We start from the raw sequence: 19,495 nt of genomic DNA on the forward strand, positions 1-19,495 counted from the left end.
TAAAAAGCTTCAATTGTTCCCACAGAAACTCAAAAGTGCCAATAGGAATACGGGGCTGTGTTCAGCCACCTAATGGTATATTGGCAAACTGAAACATAAAACTGGGTAATAAAAAATAAATGTTTCAACAACTTTGTTCCTTTTTGTTCCTTTACACTGTGCAGTGCAACTCAGTTGAGTTTACACACCACCACCGTTATTTTCTTTCTTTATTTTCCTGAAACACTACATACCCTTAGCAGCAGGATCAGCTGTTACACACTATAGGATGTGTGAAGGGACACTTACAAAGCAAAAACATTTGTGTAAGTTACATATACCTCTAAAAATCTTAAAATGAAAGGGTATTACAGGGGTGTCTAAAGAGATGAGAGTATTGAATTACTTGGTGTCAGAGTTGTACTACTTATTAGTTCTGTGTTCTTTTGGTCACTTTAATGACTAATTTCAAAAGAGCCAAGCTCTGGTCATTAAAAAGAAAAAGAAAAAATGTCTGTAGATCTATACTCAGAGATATGTGTTAATGTATTTGGGTAGAGTATACAAAATTACAATAGAAGTTGTCTGAGTCTAACTCTGAAAATGTACATGCTTCTAATCAGTGAAACTGTCAAAAAGCATGAAAGAGACAACTGAGTTTGAGTTTATACAATAGAGATCTATGCAGGTATGTTGGCATATGTAGAAAAGGTGATGAAAACCTATATCTGAAGAGAATTATCTTGGATACCCAACAAACTGACACCCTACTCAGGAATTTAAAGCCCCCATCTGACCTACAGTCATCTGTTTTAAGTTCATAACAGCGGTAAATGATTTCCTGAGGGGAATTTTCAACAAACTAAAACTGTCATAGCATTCAAACAGAAATAAAGCATACCAGCTATAAGGTTGTAATGACTCAGAACAGAGAGACCCAGTATTCAAAGCAAGACAGACAGACAGATAGCTCAAAAAGATTAGGAAGGTCTGCAGTAGTAAGGGCTAGAGCATCAGCGACGATATCATGACAAAAGTAGCCCAAAATATGACTTTTTTACTTAAAGGCCACTGTGAGGATTTATCTGTGGTGCATTGATACTGATTATTGGATGTTGTTCAGGAGATATCTTTTGTTACACCATCCAGAGTCTTTAAATCTGTCTATAGTTAGTTAACTTGCAATGAAATGGCCCCAAAAAATCACTACAAGTGTATTTGTAAGAAGGGAATATGATCTGTCGCTTATTTAGCTCACTCACAGAGAGAAAAAAAGGAACCTGCTACTGCTTCAAGGATACAGTTACACATTTAACTCCTCGCTACCGTTAGCTGTTATGCTTGCCTGCTCGTTCCAGCCTTAAATAATACTTAAAATGTACTGCTAACTTTTGGATTGTGAGAGCTGAGGGAAGCACAGAAAAACCCAATCCCAAACCATCCGCTAAGCCCTAACCCTTAAGTATTGAGTGCCACTCACAATTAAGTCAAACTCACAGCTTTGAAAGGTGCCTTGATTAAGAGATGTGAGGGTATAATGAGAATGGGAAGGCCTCTTCCTTCCAAAAGAAAAGGAAAGCAGTCCTTGCTATGGTTACATAGTTCTGTGTTGTCCCTTTCTTAAAAATACATGTCTAGGTTCAAATAAAACTACTTCACAGAGGACCTTCGCTTTAGGGATTAATGACATATATTTGTTTTTTTTGTACATGTGATTAAGATGTACTGTAATTTGGTTGGTCTGACAGGATCTGTGTTTGCATGGTTCTCATTATATTTATTTGGCAGGAGTTAGTGTCCTCGCTAGCCCATTCATTACTCACTTTGCAGAGTAATTTTATGGAGTGCCTCAGGGTTCTGTGTTGGGACCTATTCTCTTTCTGCATAATGTTTTGCCCCTCTGTAATATTTTTAAGGGTTTCTTGAGGTCTTCTATAATCATTTTGTAGATTATATTCAGCTGTATTGCTATTTTAAGTCAACTGAGATTACAAAAAAAATTAACTCTAACGAACTGCCTTGGAAAAATGTAACACCAGCTAACTCCCTGCAGTTCAACCTGATAAGACTTAGGTGCACAAAACTTAGAATATTTGTTTCCAAAGATGATCTAGAGCTGATCAGTCAGGCATTTGTTTTTTTCTTGTTTAGACTATTGTAACAGTCCTTTTCTTTTCTAAAAAAAAAAAGAGGTTTCCTGTCTGCAGTTGGTTCAAAATGCAGCGGCTATGGTGCTGACGCGCACCAACAGAAGGGACCATATTAGCCTGATTTTATTGGCATCCAGTGGTTTTTTTGTCTTAATTTTAAAATGTTGGTGCTAACTTTTAAAGCTCTCAATGGTCAGGCGCCCTCTTACACTAGAGCTCTATTGTGTCCTTATCCCTTTTCGAAAGCTGAGGTCATTAGATAAGAATCTTCTCTTAGTCCCCTTTACCCGTTTCAAGACTCGAGGAGGTTGCTCCTTCCAGGTAATTGCATAAAGGCTCCGGAACAATCTCCCATTCCCGTTATATTCCCTTAATTAGCATCCACAGAATTGCAAAGCTTTTTAACAACTCCAGTGCATGTGTCAGCTGTTTTACTTTGACTATTTTATGTTGTTTTTTACTGTTTTATCTTTTAATTTTACATGTTATTAAAGTGCTTTGTGACCCCAATGACTGTGAGTTTCTATATTAATAAACTTTTACTTCCTTGCTTACAAACCAGTGGAACATTTGAATGCCAGTGTTTCCTCAACCATTATATTCGCCCTTACACTCACTTACATGAATCCAAACAACACCCTTTCCAAAGGGTTGGACCTGTTCGTTCGTTTCAATTTGTATGTTTTCTAAACAAAAACAAGATTTTGTTGGGCTCTGTATGAAGCCTCAAACTCAACAATATTACTGACATTTTGAACTGAAAAAGCTTGCTGGATAGGAAGCGAAACCTCTTCAAACTTGGAAACAAAGTCCAGTAGATTGGTTATTAACTGGTTTGGAAACACTCGCAGCCAAATTCCAGCGGCACAGCACTAGTGTAGACTCCCTATCTAAGGGCTGAACAGTTTACTCGCCCTACCCACTACTGGATGGGGTTTGAGACAGCCCTTAATGTAGCAGACCCTCAGCGGGAATGCCAGAATAGAGGGTTAGTGTTTAGTTTTAGGGTTCAGGGTCCGATTTAAGATTGGGCCAAACTGTGTTTTAAATCAAAGGGCAACAAAAATTTGGTACCCACTGATGGTCTAGCTGCTGACTCTATCAGGACAGTATGCGTGCAGTGGCACCATCTGTGTTGTATCCTTGTTTATTTTCCTTTGCCTTTTCATTCTCTTGAAGTCGAGATTAAAATTTTTCATAATCCAGCTGCAAAATGTATTTCAAACAGCACAGAGATAAATCTTCCTCCTTCACCTGTTTACTTTCAGCAGTCTCATCCATATTTCTTTTATAGGAGGTCTTTGGGGAAAGGAAGAGTGTTTTACCCATGCTTTACAATTTTATCAAACATGAGCCAAACAACCTTTCAAGATGTTTGAATAAGAAAGATTTCATTTTTTTTTTATCAAGTAAACGATTTCTAACAATGGCACCATCATCTCCCATACATGGCTATACTCTTCCCATTTTAGTGTGCCAAAGTCAATACCTTTTTTCTAACAAAAATGTTTTAAAATTTGTAAATGAAGAATATGATAAATTTAAGGATGTTTGCTCTTTGATGAAAAAATAGAAAATTATATGATCCAGATTTTATAGGGAAATCTAATGTGTAAATGGTGTCTGTGTGTAAATCTGCGATGTAATGTTTTACCAAAAAGACAGACTATTTCTCATCCCTTTTGTGTAATCATTGTTAACAGTATGTGTGTTTTTTCCAGTGGTAGGATCCATTATAAGGAGATGTACAAAGTTGTACGTACTATCTCACCTCCTCTGGGCTTTGGAAAGAACTGCCCCCACAGGGTGGCATGCAAGGTTTGGTTCCCCCATGTCAGCCATGTCCCTTTGGCTATTTTTATGTGGGATCCTTCCTCACTTCCTCCTTTTCCTTCCTTCCCATCCCTTCACTGAATATCACCACCCTGCTCAATCTTCAGGGCTGTGTTACTCAGGATAAAGAATGACAGTGCTTCAGTCTCGGGGTACTTAGGCACAAAACTTCCCTCTTTTAGTTTTACTGAAGGTAGCTTTTAATCCAAATTGGGGAAATTTTGTTTCTTTCTACCCCTTGGATCTGGGGTTTAAATGTCGCCCCGGTCTCACATATGTTACTGAAGGTAAGTGTGTAATTTTTTGGACCAGATCCAATGACGCTGTCATTTTTTTGTTCATCCTCTTCAAGGATTCCTCGCCTCCTATTTTTCTATGCGGTCAGCATAGAAAGCAAACTTTGATTTATCCTACTTTAGCCTTTGTGTTTGTGATGCCTTGAAATAATATTTTTCCTGTATATCCTCCATTCCTTTTCCCTTTCTACCCACCATCCCCCCCCCCTCCTGTGTTACTTTCCTCTGCCCTCCCTTGGGAATGCTATCCTCTAATGCCTCCATTTTTATTAAATTTACCCTCCAACACCATCCCTGTCTCCTCTTTCTCTTCCTCTCCTACCCTCTTTTTTTGCCTCTTTTCCTCATCCCCATATTCATGGCTACCTGGCGCCCCCAGTGGTCGTATCCATTACACTGACATGTATGAGATGTTGACCAACATGTCGCCACCCCTAGGCCTGGGCAAGAAATGCCCCTCCAAGGTGGCTTATAAGGTAGATCAAAAAGCTGAGACGGCTGCCATGTTTATCAGTCAGCAGAAATAAGCATAGGGAAACTTCATTTTTGTGTGTCAGACATGAGATAAGTACAGTAAGGCATCCTTTGTGTTGGTTATAATACCCAGATTTGCTTGTTGAAGTTTTGTCTATCAGCAATGATTTGCCTGTCTGCTTTGCATCTTGGCAGAAAAAAACTAACATCATTTTTGTTTAGTGATATCTGATGAGAGACTATCTATGTTATTTCAAAGGCAGTTTAAGGTCATAAAACATAAAGTTGTTAAACATCTACATGCCTGATACCATCGTCAGTTGTCCTCATTTCTTTCATACATACCCCTCAGCCGCCTGCATTACCAAGTCTGCATGTGCATGCTCCCACAACTGTGTTGCTTGTTTGTTTCCTGTTCCAGTATATTGCTTTATAGATAAGCAGGCTCAGAGCATGCTAAATTGCAGATTTATTACTTTTATTGAACAAAGCTTGCACTATATTGATTTTGTTTCGCAATTACACATTACAAAGGATGACAATCTCTTCATTGTTTTTATGCATTCTATATTATTACATAGCTTTTTATTTAATATAACAACAAAAAGAATCATAGATTGTCAGCAAAAAGTATTTTAAAATTATTTGCTGCTTAGTGGTAATCAGTAAAGCTGAAATTTAAGTTAAATTTCATCATTGAGATGGTTTGGGAATGAGCTTTAAAAAATAATTGTATTTAAAGTTAAATTTGTGAATATTGGATAACTTTATATCATGATTTGACTGCTTAATAATCATCTCAATAAAGTTACACCGGTCACGGAAACCATTAACAATTTTCAATAATAAATCTTCAAATAACTAAAGCTGTTAAAATTTCAGCTGACTCTAATTTCTCTACGGTAAATGAAAAATATGTTTTTTTTATTTTCTGCTTTTTGCATACATGGAAAGGGGATTTGTTCTTTAATACTATATAGATTACTAAAAAACGAGTTTTGAGGTATTTATACAAATGTAGGCACACTAAAATGGTCAAACAGAATATCCATTTTAACATTTCCAAAGACACATTACACTATAACTCAGATTTTTGTTTTACTCTTTATAAAATTCCAGATGTGGAAGTGAGCCATACCACAAAGTTGAAATTTCGTTGCACAAGATCATCTTACAAAGAATAGTGTTTAACTTATTCTTAAAAAATCTAATCTATACCAGAAATCACTGTCATTATGTTCTTGTGGCAGCAATAACTTCCACACCAAAGAGGGTTTTAGTTGCAGTGACCTGCTGGACGTAGGGGGCTTTGACTGATCAGCAATTTTTCCAGTTAATCATTACCAGTTAGGAGTAAAACTGGTCAATTTCTATGACCAACCGATTTCTTGGTGTATCTTCATCTATATAACTGTCTTACATCATTCTCTTCAGTTATAGAATAAGTTTTTTTGTGTGTGTAATACAATTCATGCTTTCCCATTCTAGAGGAGTAAATATTTTTGCCACACATAGGAGAGCAAGCTTTAAACATTTAGAAGACCAATAAATCTGCATTTTTCTTAAATCACCCTTGCAGTGAGCTTTCTTGAGCTCTTCTACGATGTTGTTCTGAGTAAACTTTATCTTACCATCAGAGACTTGTCCTGATGAACATGCCTGTGGATGATGAGATGACGGTCCACTTCACATCCACCCTCATGGCCCTCATTCGCACCGCACTTGAGATCAAGTTAGCAAGAGGTTTGTCATAACCTCTCCAATAAACTGGAATATAACTCTTAAAATATTAAGTTTGAACATAAGTATGTGTTTTGGTATTGTTATTTCCAGGAGGAGAAGATCGAAATCAAATGGATTTGGATCTGCAGAAGGAGATTGGAATTATCTGGCCCCACCTTTCTCAGAAAACGCTGGACCTGTTGGTTCCAATTCACAAAGGTACAATCCTCATAATAAATGATACTTAAATTTATATGGGGGGGGGAAAATGGGGAATTATTTTTGTTTAAAAATAAATATTCCTTTGCCTTTTAATGTGAATTAATATCTGATGCTTTGGGTTTTCTTTTGTCACAGCTAGTGACATGACTATAGGAAAGATCTATGCTGCCATGATGATAATGGATTACTACAAGCAGAGCAAAGCCAAAAAACTGCGCCAGCAACTGGAGGAACAAGTATATATATTTTTTATCCTATTCCATGGTTTGAGTTCAACCCCCATGATGTTTCTTTTTAAGTATATGTTCTCCTCTTTCTTTCATCTTTTGTCCTGTTTTTTTCTTTTTCCTTCTTCTTCTTCTGTTTTTCTGCTCTACTTACATTGCAGTGTCCATATGAACTGTAAAACTCCCTGCATAATTATAATAAAGCAATTTATATACATGAAACAAGTGGAGCAGTATGGCAATTGCGATACCGCTACACTTGTGAAAGTAAAATCTGTTGGGCTCCTTTTGGCATCAAGACAATTATTCTTATTGCCACCTTGCCAGACAGGACACTGTAAAAAAAAAAAAAAAAAAAAAAAAAAAGTATATGTTCTTAATGGGTGAATGTAATTGTAGATGTTTTAAATTTGATATTAATGCAAAAATAAAATATATGAAATCAGAGATTATCGTCAAAAGGATGAAATAAGCCTAAAGTAGGTGAAAAAAATAGATTGGTTGCATATTGTTAAATCATTTTAACTTTGTATTTTTTGGGAAGTTTACCCTATTTAGACCACAGCGACTTAGTTTGATGTGGATGGCTAAACCAAACCTAAGAAACAGACCAGTAGATGGCTATACAATGCCTTTCCAGGGTACATTTTCTTATTTTGATTACACATATTTGTTGATATGTTAATTATTAAGGAATGTTGATTTATAATAATAAGGTTAATAGTCAAGGTAGATGCCAAATGAAGCCAATTAAGAACTTTAATACAACATTTTAAGAAGTGCTTAAGTTTAAGCCAGAATGACATGTTGATGTAATTTTTGCACTGATTTATTAATCTATTTTTCTGCAGGTAAGTCTGACGACAGGTAAAACAATTATGTAAAAACAGGAAGCCCAGTGGAGGGGTTAAATAATAAGCAGGCATAAAAAAACAATCTAATCAAATGGGAAAAATAAACTGATGCTTTGTCCAAATAAACATTAGAAATAAATAAGACATAAGGAGCCTCTTCCTACCAGATGTATTTTTAATTCTCACCAGCTTTGAGTGAAAGGTTAGTTGGTAACATAGAAACACGGCTGAAATCAATGAAGAGAGGACATAATGTTTATAACATATTTTCATTGATTTAACTGTTTTAATTTCCCATTTGTACATTTTTCTCTTCTTAGAAACACGCCCCCATGTTTCAGCGTATGGATGCTTCCTCTCTTCCTCAAGAAATCCTATGCAATGCCAAGTCTCTGTCATTTCTCCGACACAGTGCTGGATCTGCTCTGTAAATATCTGACTTTTGGTTTTTTCTTAGATCTTTCTCTAGTTCCTCTGCTCTGACAGCCTACATTTTTTCTCTTTTTTTTGTGATCCTACAGGACCAGAGGAGGTTTTGTGGCACTCAGCCCCATTTCTCCACAGGAAATGTTCCTGCAGCCACGGCCTCACTCCAGGGAGAGGACAGAGGAGGAGGAGGAGGAGGAGGATGAAGATTATCACTCACCTTACCACCTTTACCAACATCAACATCACCATCATCGTCATTTACATACGCTAGTAGGTGTTTCAGTTGTACTCAGCTTAAGACTATCCGGAGAAGGCACTTACTGTAATGTTAGTACTTCAGGTTACATTTAAACTTTCTAAAACTGTTTAAATCTGTTTGTCAAAAATATTTCCATCAATTGATTTTTTTTTTTCGGTTTATGACATCAGAGTCATAAAATCCATTGTATGTTTGTACGATTTTTGTGATAGAAAAACAGAAAGTTGCAGACACAGTTATATTTTAAATATTGTAAATGTTATATTTTCTGACAAATAAGTGTGATAATGGTTGCATAACTTTGATATTCCTCCAGCCTTCATGTATATACTCTTTTCATGTTGTGCAATTTTTCTTATTCGATTATGCATATCATTTATAATTCAAATTTCCGATGAATAATTCATCATTCTAATCAAAATTCATCCACAATGAATCTATATTTTAGATAATTGTGGATTATCAGCATTTAATAATTGTAATTAACTATTCTGATTATTAATTAACATAATTATTATCTTAATATATACCATCAAATATGATTATTTAAACCAGTCGTGGTTTCGTTTGCGTCATTTCCTAGTAGGTGCTGCCTGGCTTAGCAGTAGATTACGCCTGTATTTGCCCCCTTGTTTCCTTGTTTATCATTGTTCCTTTATTATTGTAAATACTGTATGCACAATGGGCTTTATATACTAACACTAATGAGCAAAAAGAAAGCATAAAGCACAAATAACACACCAGAAGGATGCTGTATTATTTCAGAAAGTATGCAAAGAGTGTGAGTTACTGGCATATTTTTTTAAGTCAAATAATGTGACTATGTAGCTTTAAGTTGCCAACATAAAGCAACAATGTAATACGTCAAAATGTCTAGCAGAGATATGTATGCTTTCGAAAGGCACCATATATTAGTTTAGACTCAATAAGTCTGGGATTTTTGGTAATTTGTGTGTTGAGCTTCTCCATTTCAGCAGAAGAAATAATTTATTCTGTTTTATTTGTGTAGGTGCCGGAGGTGGTGGAGTACAACCATCTGATGCAGAAAGCCAGGCAGGACCAAACAGTTATTAAATCACCACCGCGCACTGCATCTATCAGAGCATCCTCCATGCCCAGGCTCGCTGTTGATCCACAGGTAATGAAAAGTAATCACCTGTATGCAGTCCTAAATCCAGTGTGTACCGAATATGTCTTGTGAAAATTAGCAGGCAAATAAAATTTGGATTTAGTTCTCATATTCACTGCCTCGCTGCACTAAAGCAAAATAAACTGGTTAGAAAGGCCATAAAGTTGTGATTCACTCAGCTCACATTTAAATGTGGGGTTTGTGTAAGCGGTGGATTTTGCTGTCAGTTACTTGTCTGTCTTCTGGTTGATTTACATGCATGAAGGCTGTAGTCTCAGAAGACGGGCGGCTCATGAAACGCTCCTTCTCCACCATCGGAGATCAGTGTGTGAACGGCCTGTGGCAGGAGCAACACTCTCTGGAGAAAATCAGTCCTGATGACACATTCAAATCTCGCCAAAGGAGTTTCAGAGGTCAGTTTAACTTTTCCTAAAGATGGAATATTCTTATGTTTTTGTTATTTCATTTATATATATCTATATATATATATTTATGTGTATATATATATATATATATATATATATATATATATATATATATATATATATATATATATATATATATATATATATATATATACACATATATATATATATATATATATATATATATATATATATATATATATATATATATATATATATATATATATATATATATATATATATATATATATATATATATATATATATATATATATATATATATATATATATATATATATACATATATATATATATATATATATATATATATATATATATATTAAACATCCATTAAAAAGAACAGTTTTCCCCAAAATAAGTCTAATTTCTGGCTTAAAATACCATAAAGTAAATAAATATCAGTAGTCTCATTATACATTTTTTACAAGACCCAGTTTGGGCAGTTTAAGGGTATAGTGGAAGATTTTCGAGAATTTTTGAAAACACCCGCCCTCTCCATTTTAAAAAAGAAATGCATAAATGCAAAACCCTGTACCCACCTCCGAGAGGAAACGCCTATTAAAGGCGTGCGAGAATATGCACAAGTTAATTTCTCCTCATGCACGCTCTGTTTAAAAGTTTCTGTTTGCATCGCTCATACAATCTTACTTTCCAAAGGAAGATTTTCAGTTTTTCCTCTATGTCAGACTTACCACCGCTAAGTAAAAATGGGGGTGAGCATACAGTATAGTATGGCCTTACGTAAACATCTCACCAGAATGATTGACAATTAGGGGGACCACTAATTGTGATGATCCAGAAAGAACATAAATAAATCATTGGGGGTATAACGTAACTAAAAATGTAACTGTGATCGCTAGGTCCCAAAATCAGCCCCAGAGAAACAAGCATTCGCGAAAGAGGGAGATCGAAAGAACGGCGCCACCTGCTGTCTCCGGACATTTCCCGTTGCAACTCTGAGGAGCGAAGCAGGGAGCCTTCTCGTGAGAGTAGGCAGTCCCGCTCACCAAGCGAAGGACGCGTGCATAACATCCAGAAACAGGTAAGAGTCCCTGAAAATACCCACCAAAAACAAATGTATTGTGTTGCTTTTTGTAAATGTTGATCAAGATTTTTTACATAGGTTTTCGTTGTAAATGTAATTTTAATTTAATATAAAAAGAGTTGTTCTTGGTCTCTACTTTCTTATCTGGTGTTGTTGTGAAGGCGATGACATCAGGTAGTCCAGCAAACTCTCCCCCGGAGTCCAGTACCCCTCGTAACCGGCGCCTGCTGCCTCAGACACCCTCTCGTCCACGGCCTTATATCTCCTACTCTCCTCTCGTGTGCAAAGCCTTGACATCTCCTTCTGCTCCTACCGACCGTGAAGGACAGTGCCAGCCTCAGGACGTACCAAGTGGCTCCACAGAGACCTCTTGGCAGGCTGAGAAGGAAAGCAGACCCCTGTCGGCAGGTCACTGCTCCTCTCAGGGTCAGAGTTTAGGACCAAGCCATCCTTCGCCTCACCGCTACATATCTGAGCCCTACCTGCCTTTTCATGAGGACTTCAGTGGTGATGATTCAGGTGAGAGGCAGGAAACACTGACCTTTGAGTCTGCCATGGCCACCAGTCTGGGACGAGCCAACGCAATAAGCTCCGCCCCTCAGCTCAGACACTCTTGGCAGGTTCCCAATGGTCACGTCCGAAAGCACTTGGTGAAGGGGAGCCCGACTGATAACAGCGAGCTGCTAAGTGACACAGATGAGGATGACCGCTGCTAAAACTCAGAAACAAAGACGCATCCGATGCACATTGCATCGGGGGAGAGCAGAGCGGCTTCACGGCATCAGGGGAGCTAAATCATCTCCCATGGGGCTAAGAGAACCTCACATTCTCCGCACCCGTAGCATTACAGCCAGGACAGAGTTACAACATTATTGATCTGGATACTTTTGTCAGACTTTATATGTCCGTTTCTGTTTCTAGTAGCTGAAAGGAATCTAGATATTTGGACCGGAATGTCTGTTTATATGTGTGTGCTATGGATACAGAATGTGCCGTAAAAAAGTGAAATGCAGAGGGGGACCCTAATACAAGTAGCCCAATGCCCAAATCAATAGGTTCCAGCTCCCTCCCAAATAAATGTTTCATCACAGAACAAAAATACTGTCAGATGTCTTTACAACATGTCCAAATGTTTCCAAAAATATCTGATGAAGTGCATTTTGTGGAAGTGAAAAATAGAGGTAGTATATCCACATGTAATGAGATGAATGTATTTTTATTTTAAGTTCAGGTATATTTAGTGGGCTGTCTATAGAGCGCAAAATTGTATGAGGAAATTTTTCTGTGGTCAAGCAGCCACTCTGTACTTTTCCTGTTTACAGTAAGAATTTAGTGAAAGATAAACGGGCATTACATTGCTTGGTCTTTCTGTTGTAATGTGAAAACAATGCAGATGCTCGGAAAATAGGAGAGAGATGCTCTGTCTCATGATCTAGTGACTCCAAGTATGTATTATATGACCCAACGTGAAGTTGATGAAAAGCCAAAATTTGAAATCCAGTTTCCTTTTTTTTATATGTTTGCTTACCGACTCTGCTGACCATGTCTGGTAAAGCAGCCATGTCCAAGTGATGCTGCCATGTGAAAAAAAGCCAAATGTTTGTCCAACCTATATTTTGCTGTGCCAGACAGTCCCTCTTGATGGCGTGGTGGAGAGCTAATTCAAGACATTATCTCGTCTGCAGAGCTTGGGATGTGTTGCCTTATTTCCTGCGAAGATTAAAGCTATGACAAATAATTGCCATACTGCCATACATGGATGCTTTAACAGAAATCACGGCAATGCTGCTGTTTGTTTTGTAACTCATAAATTTTTCCCATTATGTTTCGTCTGTAACACTAATATTGTATTTTTTGTGCTTACAGGTTTTTGTATTTCATGCATGATCACAATAACTGCCTGATTATTTTTGGTGTTGAATAGGTTCTTGCAACAAGTTATCTGAAGACATGCATTATATTGTCTGCAGTGTTTAGTCACTTGTCACCCCCAAAAGATGAATTTAATTGTTATCCCATTCCTACCCTATAGTTTTCAAATTATACACCCTTTCTTCTTGGCTTTAACAGATTTATCTCTTTTAGAGAAGGCTTTCCAGTATGTTAAGGAAAGCTTTATGGATTTTTTGTTTTTATATATATATATATATTTTTTTTTTTTTTTTCTTAGACGAACATTTACATGAGATGTATGAGATCAGACACTATGTTTCATAGCCTTTGCTCCAATTCATCTAATAGGTGTTTATCTGTTGAAGTCAGGACTTTGTTCAGGCCTCTGAAGTTTGTCCACACTTAATTATATACCTTATATGATCTTAATTAGTTTTCTTTGCTTTCGTCTTGTTTTGGGTTTTTGGCTTCTTTTTATATTTAAATGTTTTTACTCTTTGCTCTCCATGTTTAGGTCATTCTTTTGTTTTAAAATACCTCATGCTTCTATTTTTGTACTCTAGTCAGGGATGCAACTCCTTTATTTTCTATTGGGCATGCAGTTAAACCTGCAGGCCCAATTTGGGCACTATTCACTATTCTGGGTTACCACTTACCACTTTACTCCTGTTGGTAATATCACATGCACTAACAGCTGTTACCTACAGAAATGGCCAACTAGAAGTGATTGCCCATAAATGATCACCTCTATATCACGGTGCACCCATACACCACAAGTGCAAAGTGCATACCAACTTTTTGCACCGCTGACTTTAGTTTTTTGTAAGTTTTAATATTCGTTTTGTCTCCTGTTCTTTGATTAATATTTTGGTGATGTTTATGGTGTTTTGGGTTTCTGTCTATTTCCAGGTTTGTACTCTGCTAGTCTTGTTGTGTTTTGTTAGTGTTGCTTTTCTGTGATCCCAGATTAAGCCGGTACCGTGTCTCAGTGTCTTACTTCTATTATCTTCTCTGGTCTCTCTCATTCTTTCCCCATGAATACTTGGTTTTCTCCTTCTGTGTCAGATCTCTGTTGTTGCTATTAGTGTGGTTTGTTACCAATGGTGTGCTTGTATCTTTTATTATTATTTCTTTATTTTGTTTTTATTTTTCCCAGTTTTGTTATTGGTATCTTTGATTTTTTTTATTTCTTGACTAAAACAATATATTTCCACCTGACTGCCTCCTGCTTTGTAATCTGCTCCACAAACGTACGACAGTTAAAGTGTTTCTAGACCTTCCTTTTTGCCCTCTAGCAGTCCTATTAACAACCCTAAATGGTTCTCCCAATATTTGCAGCTGCAAGATGTCAAAAAATGTCTTGGCAAAGTAAAGCATTAACAGTTAATAACAATAGAACTAACTGGAACAGCCTTAAAAAAATAAAACCTGGATTCAATGATTGGATTCAATCAATCCTGACCTTCACTCTTCAGTTATGTTGTGTTTCTATCTCATGAAGATGAATATTTATATCATGTGCTGTTGTGTTGGTAAAATATAACAAGTTGGCAATGTGAACCCGGCACATATTTGGACAGAGGAGCTCTATAAAACCTATATCTTAGTGGAAAGGTCTCTGGAATGTGTTTTAAAGTAAACGGGTTAGGTTTCAGCCTCTCACTGTAGTATAAACATTACATAGAACAGTCCTAAACATGTACAGGGCAGCTTAGGACTTAACTTGGATGTCAGTCTAAACAACCTAACTTGTGCCTAGGAAAGCTAATCCCTATCAGGCCTGGATTAATTAGATAGATAAGTTCTCTGGTAAATATGTTGTATGAGCCGTAAAAAAATTTATTTATTTATAGTACCTTTTGATTTCAACTGTAATTATAATTATGCTTGTTTTCTGACTGTTTACACAAACTTTAATTAGATGCCCTGTCTTTTCTGTGCCAAATTCAATTAAATGAGTATGATTTGTTAACAGAGAGGTCCGCAGATGTGTTTTTTGTAATTAAGAACAAGGTGATGGCATTTAGGACACAAACTCTGTTAGGCCTCTGTAAGTGTTGATTCTTAAGAAAAAAAATCTTAAATAAATCTGGAAAAAAAACTCTAATCCATGTAATCCATCTTTAATACATGATGACTCTGTTTCCAACTCCATCTCTATCTCTATGAATGTATTGACTGTTTGTTAAATGTCTTTTCCCAAGACTTCCTGATACAAGTATTGAAACCTTTGAGTGGTTGCATCAGGTCTTCCACCATATTCACAATAGTTTTTTGTGTAGTTCAGTTATTAGCTTACCCTCATAGCTGCACCTTGTTTATAATCATCCACTTGATTTTTGTTCTATGTCTCCTTCTTAATATCTCTATTAGTCAACTCTTTGCCCTTAGACAAAGAGTCGCTGCCCACCTGTTTGCCTGCGCTCCTTTTGTCATTTCATATTTCGGATTTCTCCTGGATCTTTGTTTTGAATTTCCTTTACTAAGAATATTGTTTATTTTTAGCTACCTGCCTCCTTCCAGCATTTTGGTCCTCTTTACCATTAAATCACACAATCATAAAAAAAAATCTAGATACTTTATAAATATTTATTATTAAGAAATGTTAACAACTTGCCCAACTCTGTTACACCTAGTGATTTGGTAAAGTACAAACAGATTAACAAATTCTTCACACAAAAAAGTTATACATTAACCGTAGGGGAGGAACTTTCGCGTTTTGTGATTCGCTCACCGACTATTGAAATCATGCGTGATTCATTACCACCGTCCGAGGCCGGGTTGACGTGAATTAATGGTGTTCTGATTTTTGCAGCTTGTGAATCATAACTGACACTTCCTTACATACTTTACCAATATGCTGAGATAGGATGGATGTTATCTGGAATGGATAATGCAGTTATTAATTATATAATTCAGAACTAATGTGAAAGAGGTCAAATCATCGAGTTGCATTTTTTCATCTGCGCCGACTGACTTTGTCTGATATGTGTAGCCCGTTTTTAACTACAGGAGCATAAAAATTACAGTTACAGTTCTATGAATAGCACACCTAACATACCGGTAACTAGAATCATGCTTACTAACTATTTCTAAATGTATTGGAGCAGAAAATGCCATTAAAGCTTTGTAAATAACACACTAAATCTGATTGAATCCCTTTTTAACTGTAAAGTGTTACATTAAATGAATGATTAGGTGAACAAAACATTTTTTGAAGTGATTCTTGTGATCCAGTTCACTCAAGAGAACTCATTTCCATTCCTATGTAGTATTTCTTACAAAGTATTTAACATAAATTGATTGAGAATTATACAGGGATACCTGAAAGCATAAAACTAATTCATTATTCACTATTTGTGCTAGGAGGCCCTTTAGGATATTATATTGGAAGCTGGTCCACTGACTCCTGTTGTTAACACGACTATCTAAATATACATAGAATTAAACATCCCTTTGACATTTAGCAAATCTAAACTTTTAACTGTTGGGATGGCCAATCGGAAAAAAAATGTATCATGCAATGTAAAAAAAGTAGGCTTTTATTTATTTTTTCCTTTTAACCTCAAATAGGACACTGGGTATTTACTCAAAGCTTTACTACATTATGTTTCTGTCAGATTGGTGACACAGTGTGAAAAAGGTCTTTAGCTTCTTTGTAAGGCTGGACGCAAATGAATCTGCACATTCTTGATTAAAAGCACATAAATGTATTGTATTTATTATAAACATTTATTTTCTAGGTCCGGTTGGAACATATTAAATGTAATTCATGTTAATCTTTCATCTTTGTGACAGTAGCTGAACATCATCTGATGCTCGAAGTCTCACTTATTCCTGGTGTATGACTAGGATGGCCTTCATCAGGACAATTGATTGAGGTAAATTGGTTTTCTATCTCAAAGACTATGCCCCTGCCGCTGTACACAATTTTAATGACCCTGAAGCAGTAATTAACTATTTATTTAGATACCTGTAAACATATATCAAGAATAGTTCAGCTTGACATTATTTATACACCTGGCATATTAAGATTTTTCATATATCCATCCATCCATTATCTGACACGCTTGTCCTGAGAGGGGTCGTGAGGGGTGCTGGTGCCTTTCTTTTTATATAAATATTTTAATTTCATTTGAAGTGAGAGACCTTCATCATAAACAAAGTAGGCTCAAAAAAGACATTCTTTTATTCAACAATTTGAAATTGCCCACCAAAATTTGAATGCCTCCTCATCATCACACTAATCTTTATCTGTCTTCAACATAATTCTTAGGTTGAAGTTAGGAGTGTAGTTTAGCTGATCACAGCAACATTATTTTCAGTCAGAAAGACATTAATGTAAAATCTAAAGATTCCTTGGAATTTGTATGTGTCAGGTGTATTAATGACCTGAGGCTTACAGCTGTGTCTGAAAGTTTAAATACCCTTCCATTGAAGACAGAAAAGTACAGCTGCCAGTAAAATACATTGAAATTGAAAAAAAAATTGCATAATTATTAAAAAAATTAAGTCACAACACTGATTTTGAAAATGTATATTTAGAGATATATGTGTATATTAATAAATAAAACAAGTAAACAAGCCTGATGGATCTCCTGAAATAACATTTTGCTGAGCAAAACTTTGAGGCAATCACTAAAACAAGGTGTTTTCTGAAATGTTCAGGTAACATTAATTAATGTTACCTGAACATTCCAGGTAACATTATGGGTGGGTATATAAACTTTGAAGAACAACTGTAGATGTAGTCCTTAAAATAAAGTGATCTAATTCTGCTAGTTAAGAACTCTGGTAAGCTTTTTAAAGAAGGTATAAACTATTTGTGATTAGTTATAACATATGATTATTGTCTTCTGCATTTCTCCTGAATTTACCTCACTGTGCTCCATTTCTGTGCCCCACACTACCATTCAAGCCTGTTCCTTGGATTCTGTCGCCTGTCTCTGATTTCCCAGCTCTGTTCCCCGACCTCAGCGTTTTGCCTTGTGCTCAGTTCTTTCACTGAGACAGAAACCTCTGTGCAATTTGTTACTGGAGATTCTGAATATAACTCCTTCTTTCAACCATGGAGTCTTCCTCACAACCTGTCAAGTTCCCAGTGAGACCATCTTCATATCACCAGCCTGTTAAACTGATGAGCCAACCTGCAGTTAAGTATGTTAAGAGATTTTTTTTTTCTTACTGTTATCTTTAAGTTTGTACCCATCTACAAACATAACTCTTCTTCTCCAGAGGATCTGGACCTTTGATGGTTTCCTGTATATCCCTGATTTTCACTACTAAATACATTAATGAAACTGATCCGATGTGTCCGGCTTACTTTCCGGTCCTCTGATTAGTTAATTGCACTTAACTCCAATTTACACACTAATCTGCATATCAATGTATAAATGAGTATGCATTTTTGACTGAGACTATATGAATCCCTTTCACATCCATTTGACTGGATCTTATGAGAAGAAAGGTGTTCTGTAACTCATATTTTCACATATCAAAAAAATTTCCTGAGATCAGTAAATAATGATATACTAGGGAGTCATATTAAGACAGAAAACCAGAACCAAGATGTGAGCCTGATCAAAATAAAAAAACAAGCATGGCAACCTTGTTTCAGATTTTTTTTTTTTTTTTTGTCCTTTTAGAGTCTATTAAGTTTCAGTTAAATTTTATTTGGTTCTCATTCATCTCCATCAATAGAGACCAGAGCCAGCAAATTCAGCTTTACCTTTGGTACCATTTACTATATCATAACAAAGGTCAAGTGAAAAACCCATCAAGAAGTCATTGACAGGTGAAGATCTGCCTGCCAGTCCAATGGACTAACAGTGATTTGATGAGATAAACATTGTTAAATCACTTATCAGCTATTAAAGTATGATGTTACAATAGATGTATGTGCGTGAGGGTTTGCAAGACTGTTACTGTTCCTGCAGACAGCAGGCATGTTGTCTTGTCCTCATTTATATTGGTGATAAGCATGGTGTGCCTTTTTTGGTGTCCCTGACAATCATTGATATCTGCCATTTTACAAAACCTCCTATCATTTTATTTAAACTTTTCAGCTGATTTATTTCTAAAGATCCCCTGAATTTACCCTTTTATACATAAAATTCAGTTTTTGTTGAATATATATATATATTTCACCCTTTTCTTTTTAATACCCTCTAGATTATATTTGAGGAGGACCGATTATTCTTCTCTGTTGTACCCATCCCATAACCACCCTTCTAAAGACTTGTGTTGCAATTTAAAGTTTTCGGGTGAAAGCCTTCAAGCCTGTGTCTGCTGGGAAGAGCTGTATCTTCTCACCCTTTCCTGTAAGCTCCAACCCTATCCTACACAGCCTTCTTTATGTAGTCAATTATTGCTATTCTGATCCACATGTGACATTCCTCACCTTCCCTCAGGACTGCATTTCTCTCTCCTGACAAAAATAACAAAGAAGAGGGTTTTAGAAAACTGTTCTTGCAAATTAGATTGATTTTTAAAGACATTTCATGAGGAACTATTGTTAAACATTGAGCAGAACTTTTG

At 36.2% G+C, this 19,495-nt stretch overlaps 1 protein-coding gene across 1 annotated transcript in view; it reads left to right on the forward strand.

Annotated features, from left to right (window-relative positions):
• Positions 1 to 15,059, forward strand: part of LOC119785787 (probable voltage-dependent R-type calcium channel subunit alpha-1E) — a 163,782-nt gene extending 148,723 nt beyond the window's left edge. The window contains exons 39-48 of the mRNA XM_038288579.1: positions 4,638 to 4,734; positions 6,370 to 6,475; positions 6,566 to 6,673; positions 6,812 to 6,912; positions 8,078 to 8,184; positions 8,279 to 8,456; positions 9,455 to 9,583; positions 9,840 to 9,987; positions 10,881 to 11,062; positions 11,227 to 15,059. Of these exons, the coding sequence (XP_038144507.1) occupies positions 4,638 to 4,734; positions 6,370 to 6,475; positions 6,566 to 6,673; positions 6,812 to 6,912; positions 8,078 to 8,184; positions 8,279 to 8,456; positions 9,455 to 9,583; positions 9,840 to 9,987; positions 10,881 to 11,062; positions 11,227 to 11,781 (1,711 nt within the window). The 3' untranslated portion in view covers positions 11,782 to 15,059. The remainder of the gene's footprint in view (positions 1 to 4,637; positions 4,735 to 6,369; positions 6,476 to 6,565; positions 6,674 to 6,811; positions 6,913 to 8,077; positions 8,185 to 8,278; positions 8,457 to 9,454; positions 9,584 to 9,839; positions 9,988 to 10,880; positions 11,063 to 11,226) is intronic.
• The last annotated feature ends 4,436 nt before the right edge of the window (positions 15,060 to 19,495 follow it).

This window comes from Cyprinodon tularosa, unplaced genomic scaffold, assembly GCF_016077235.1.
Source record: "Cyprinodon tularosa strain WSP-4 unplaced genomic scaffold, ASM1607723v1 ctg259, whole genome shotgun sequence".
NCBI classification, from domain to species: Eukaryota; Metazoa; Chordata; class Actinopteri; order Cyprinodontiformes; family Cyprinodontidae; genus Cyprinodon; species Cyprinodon tularosa.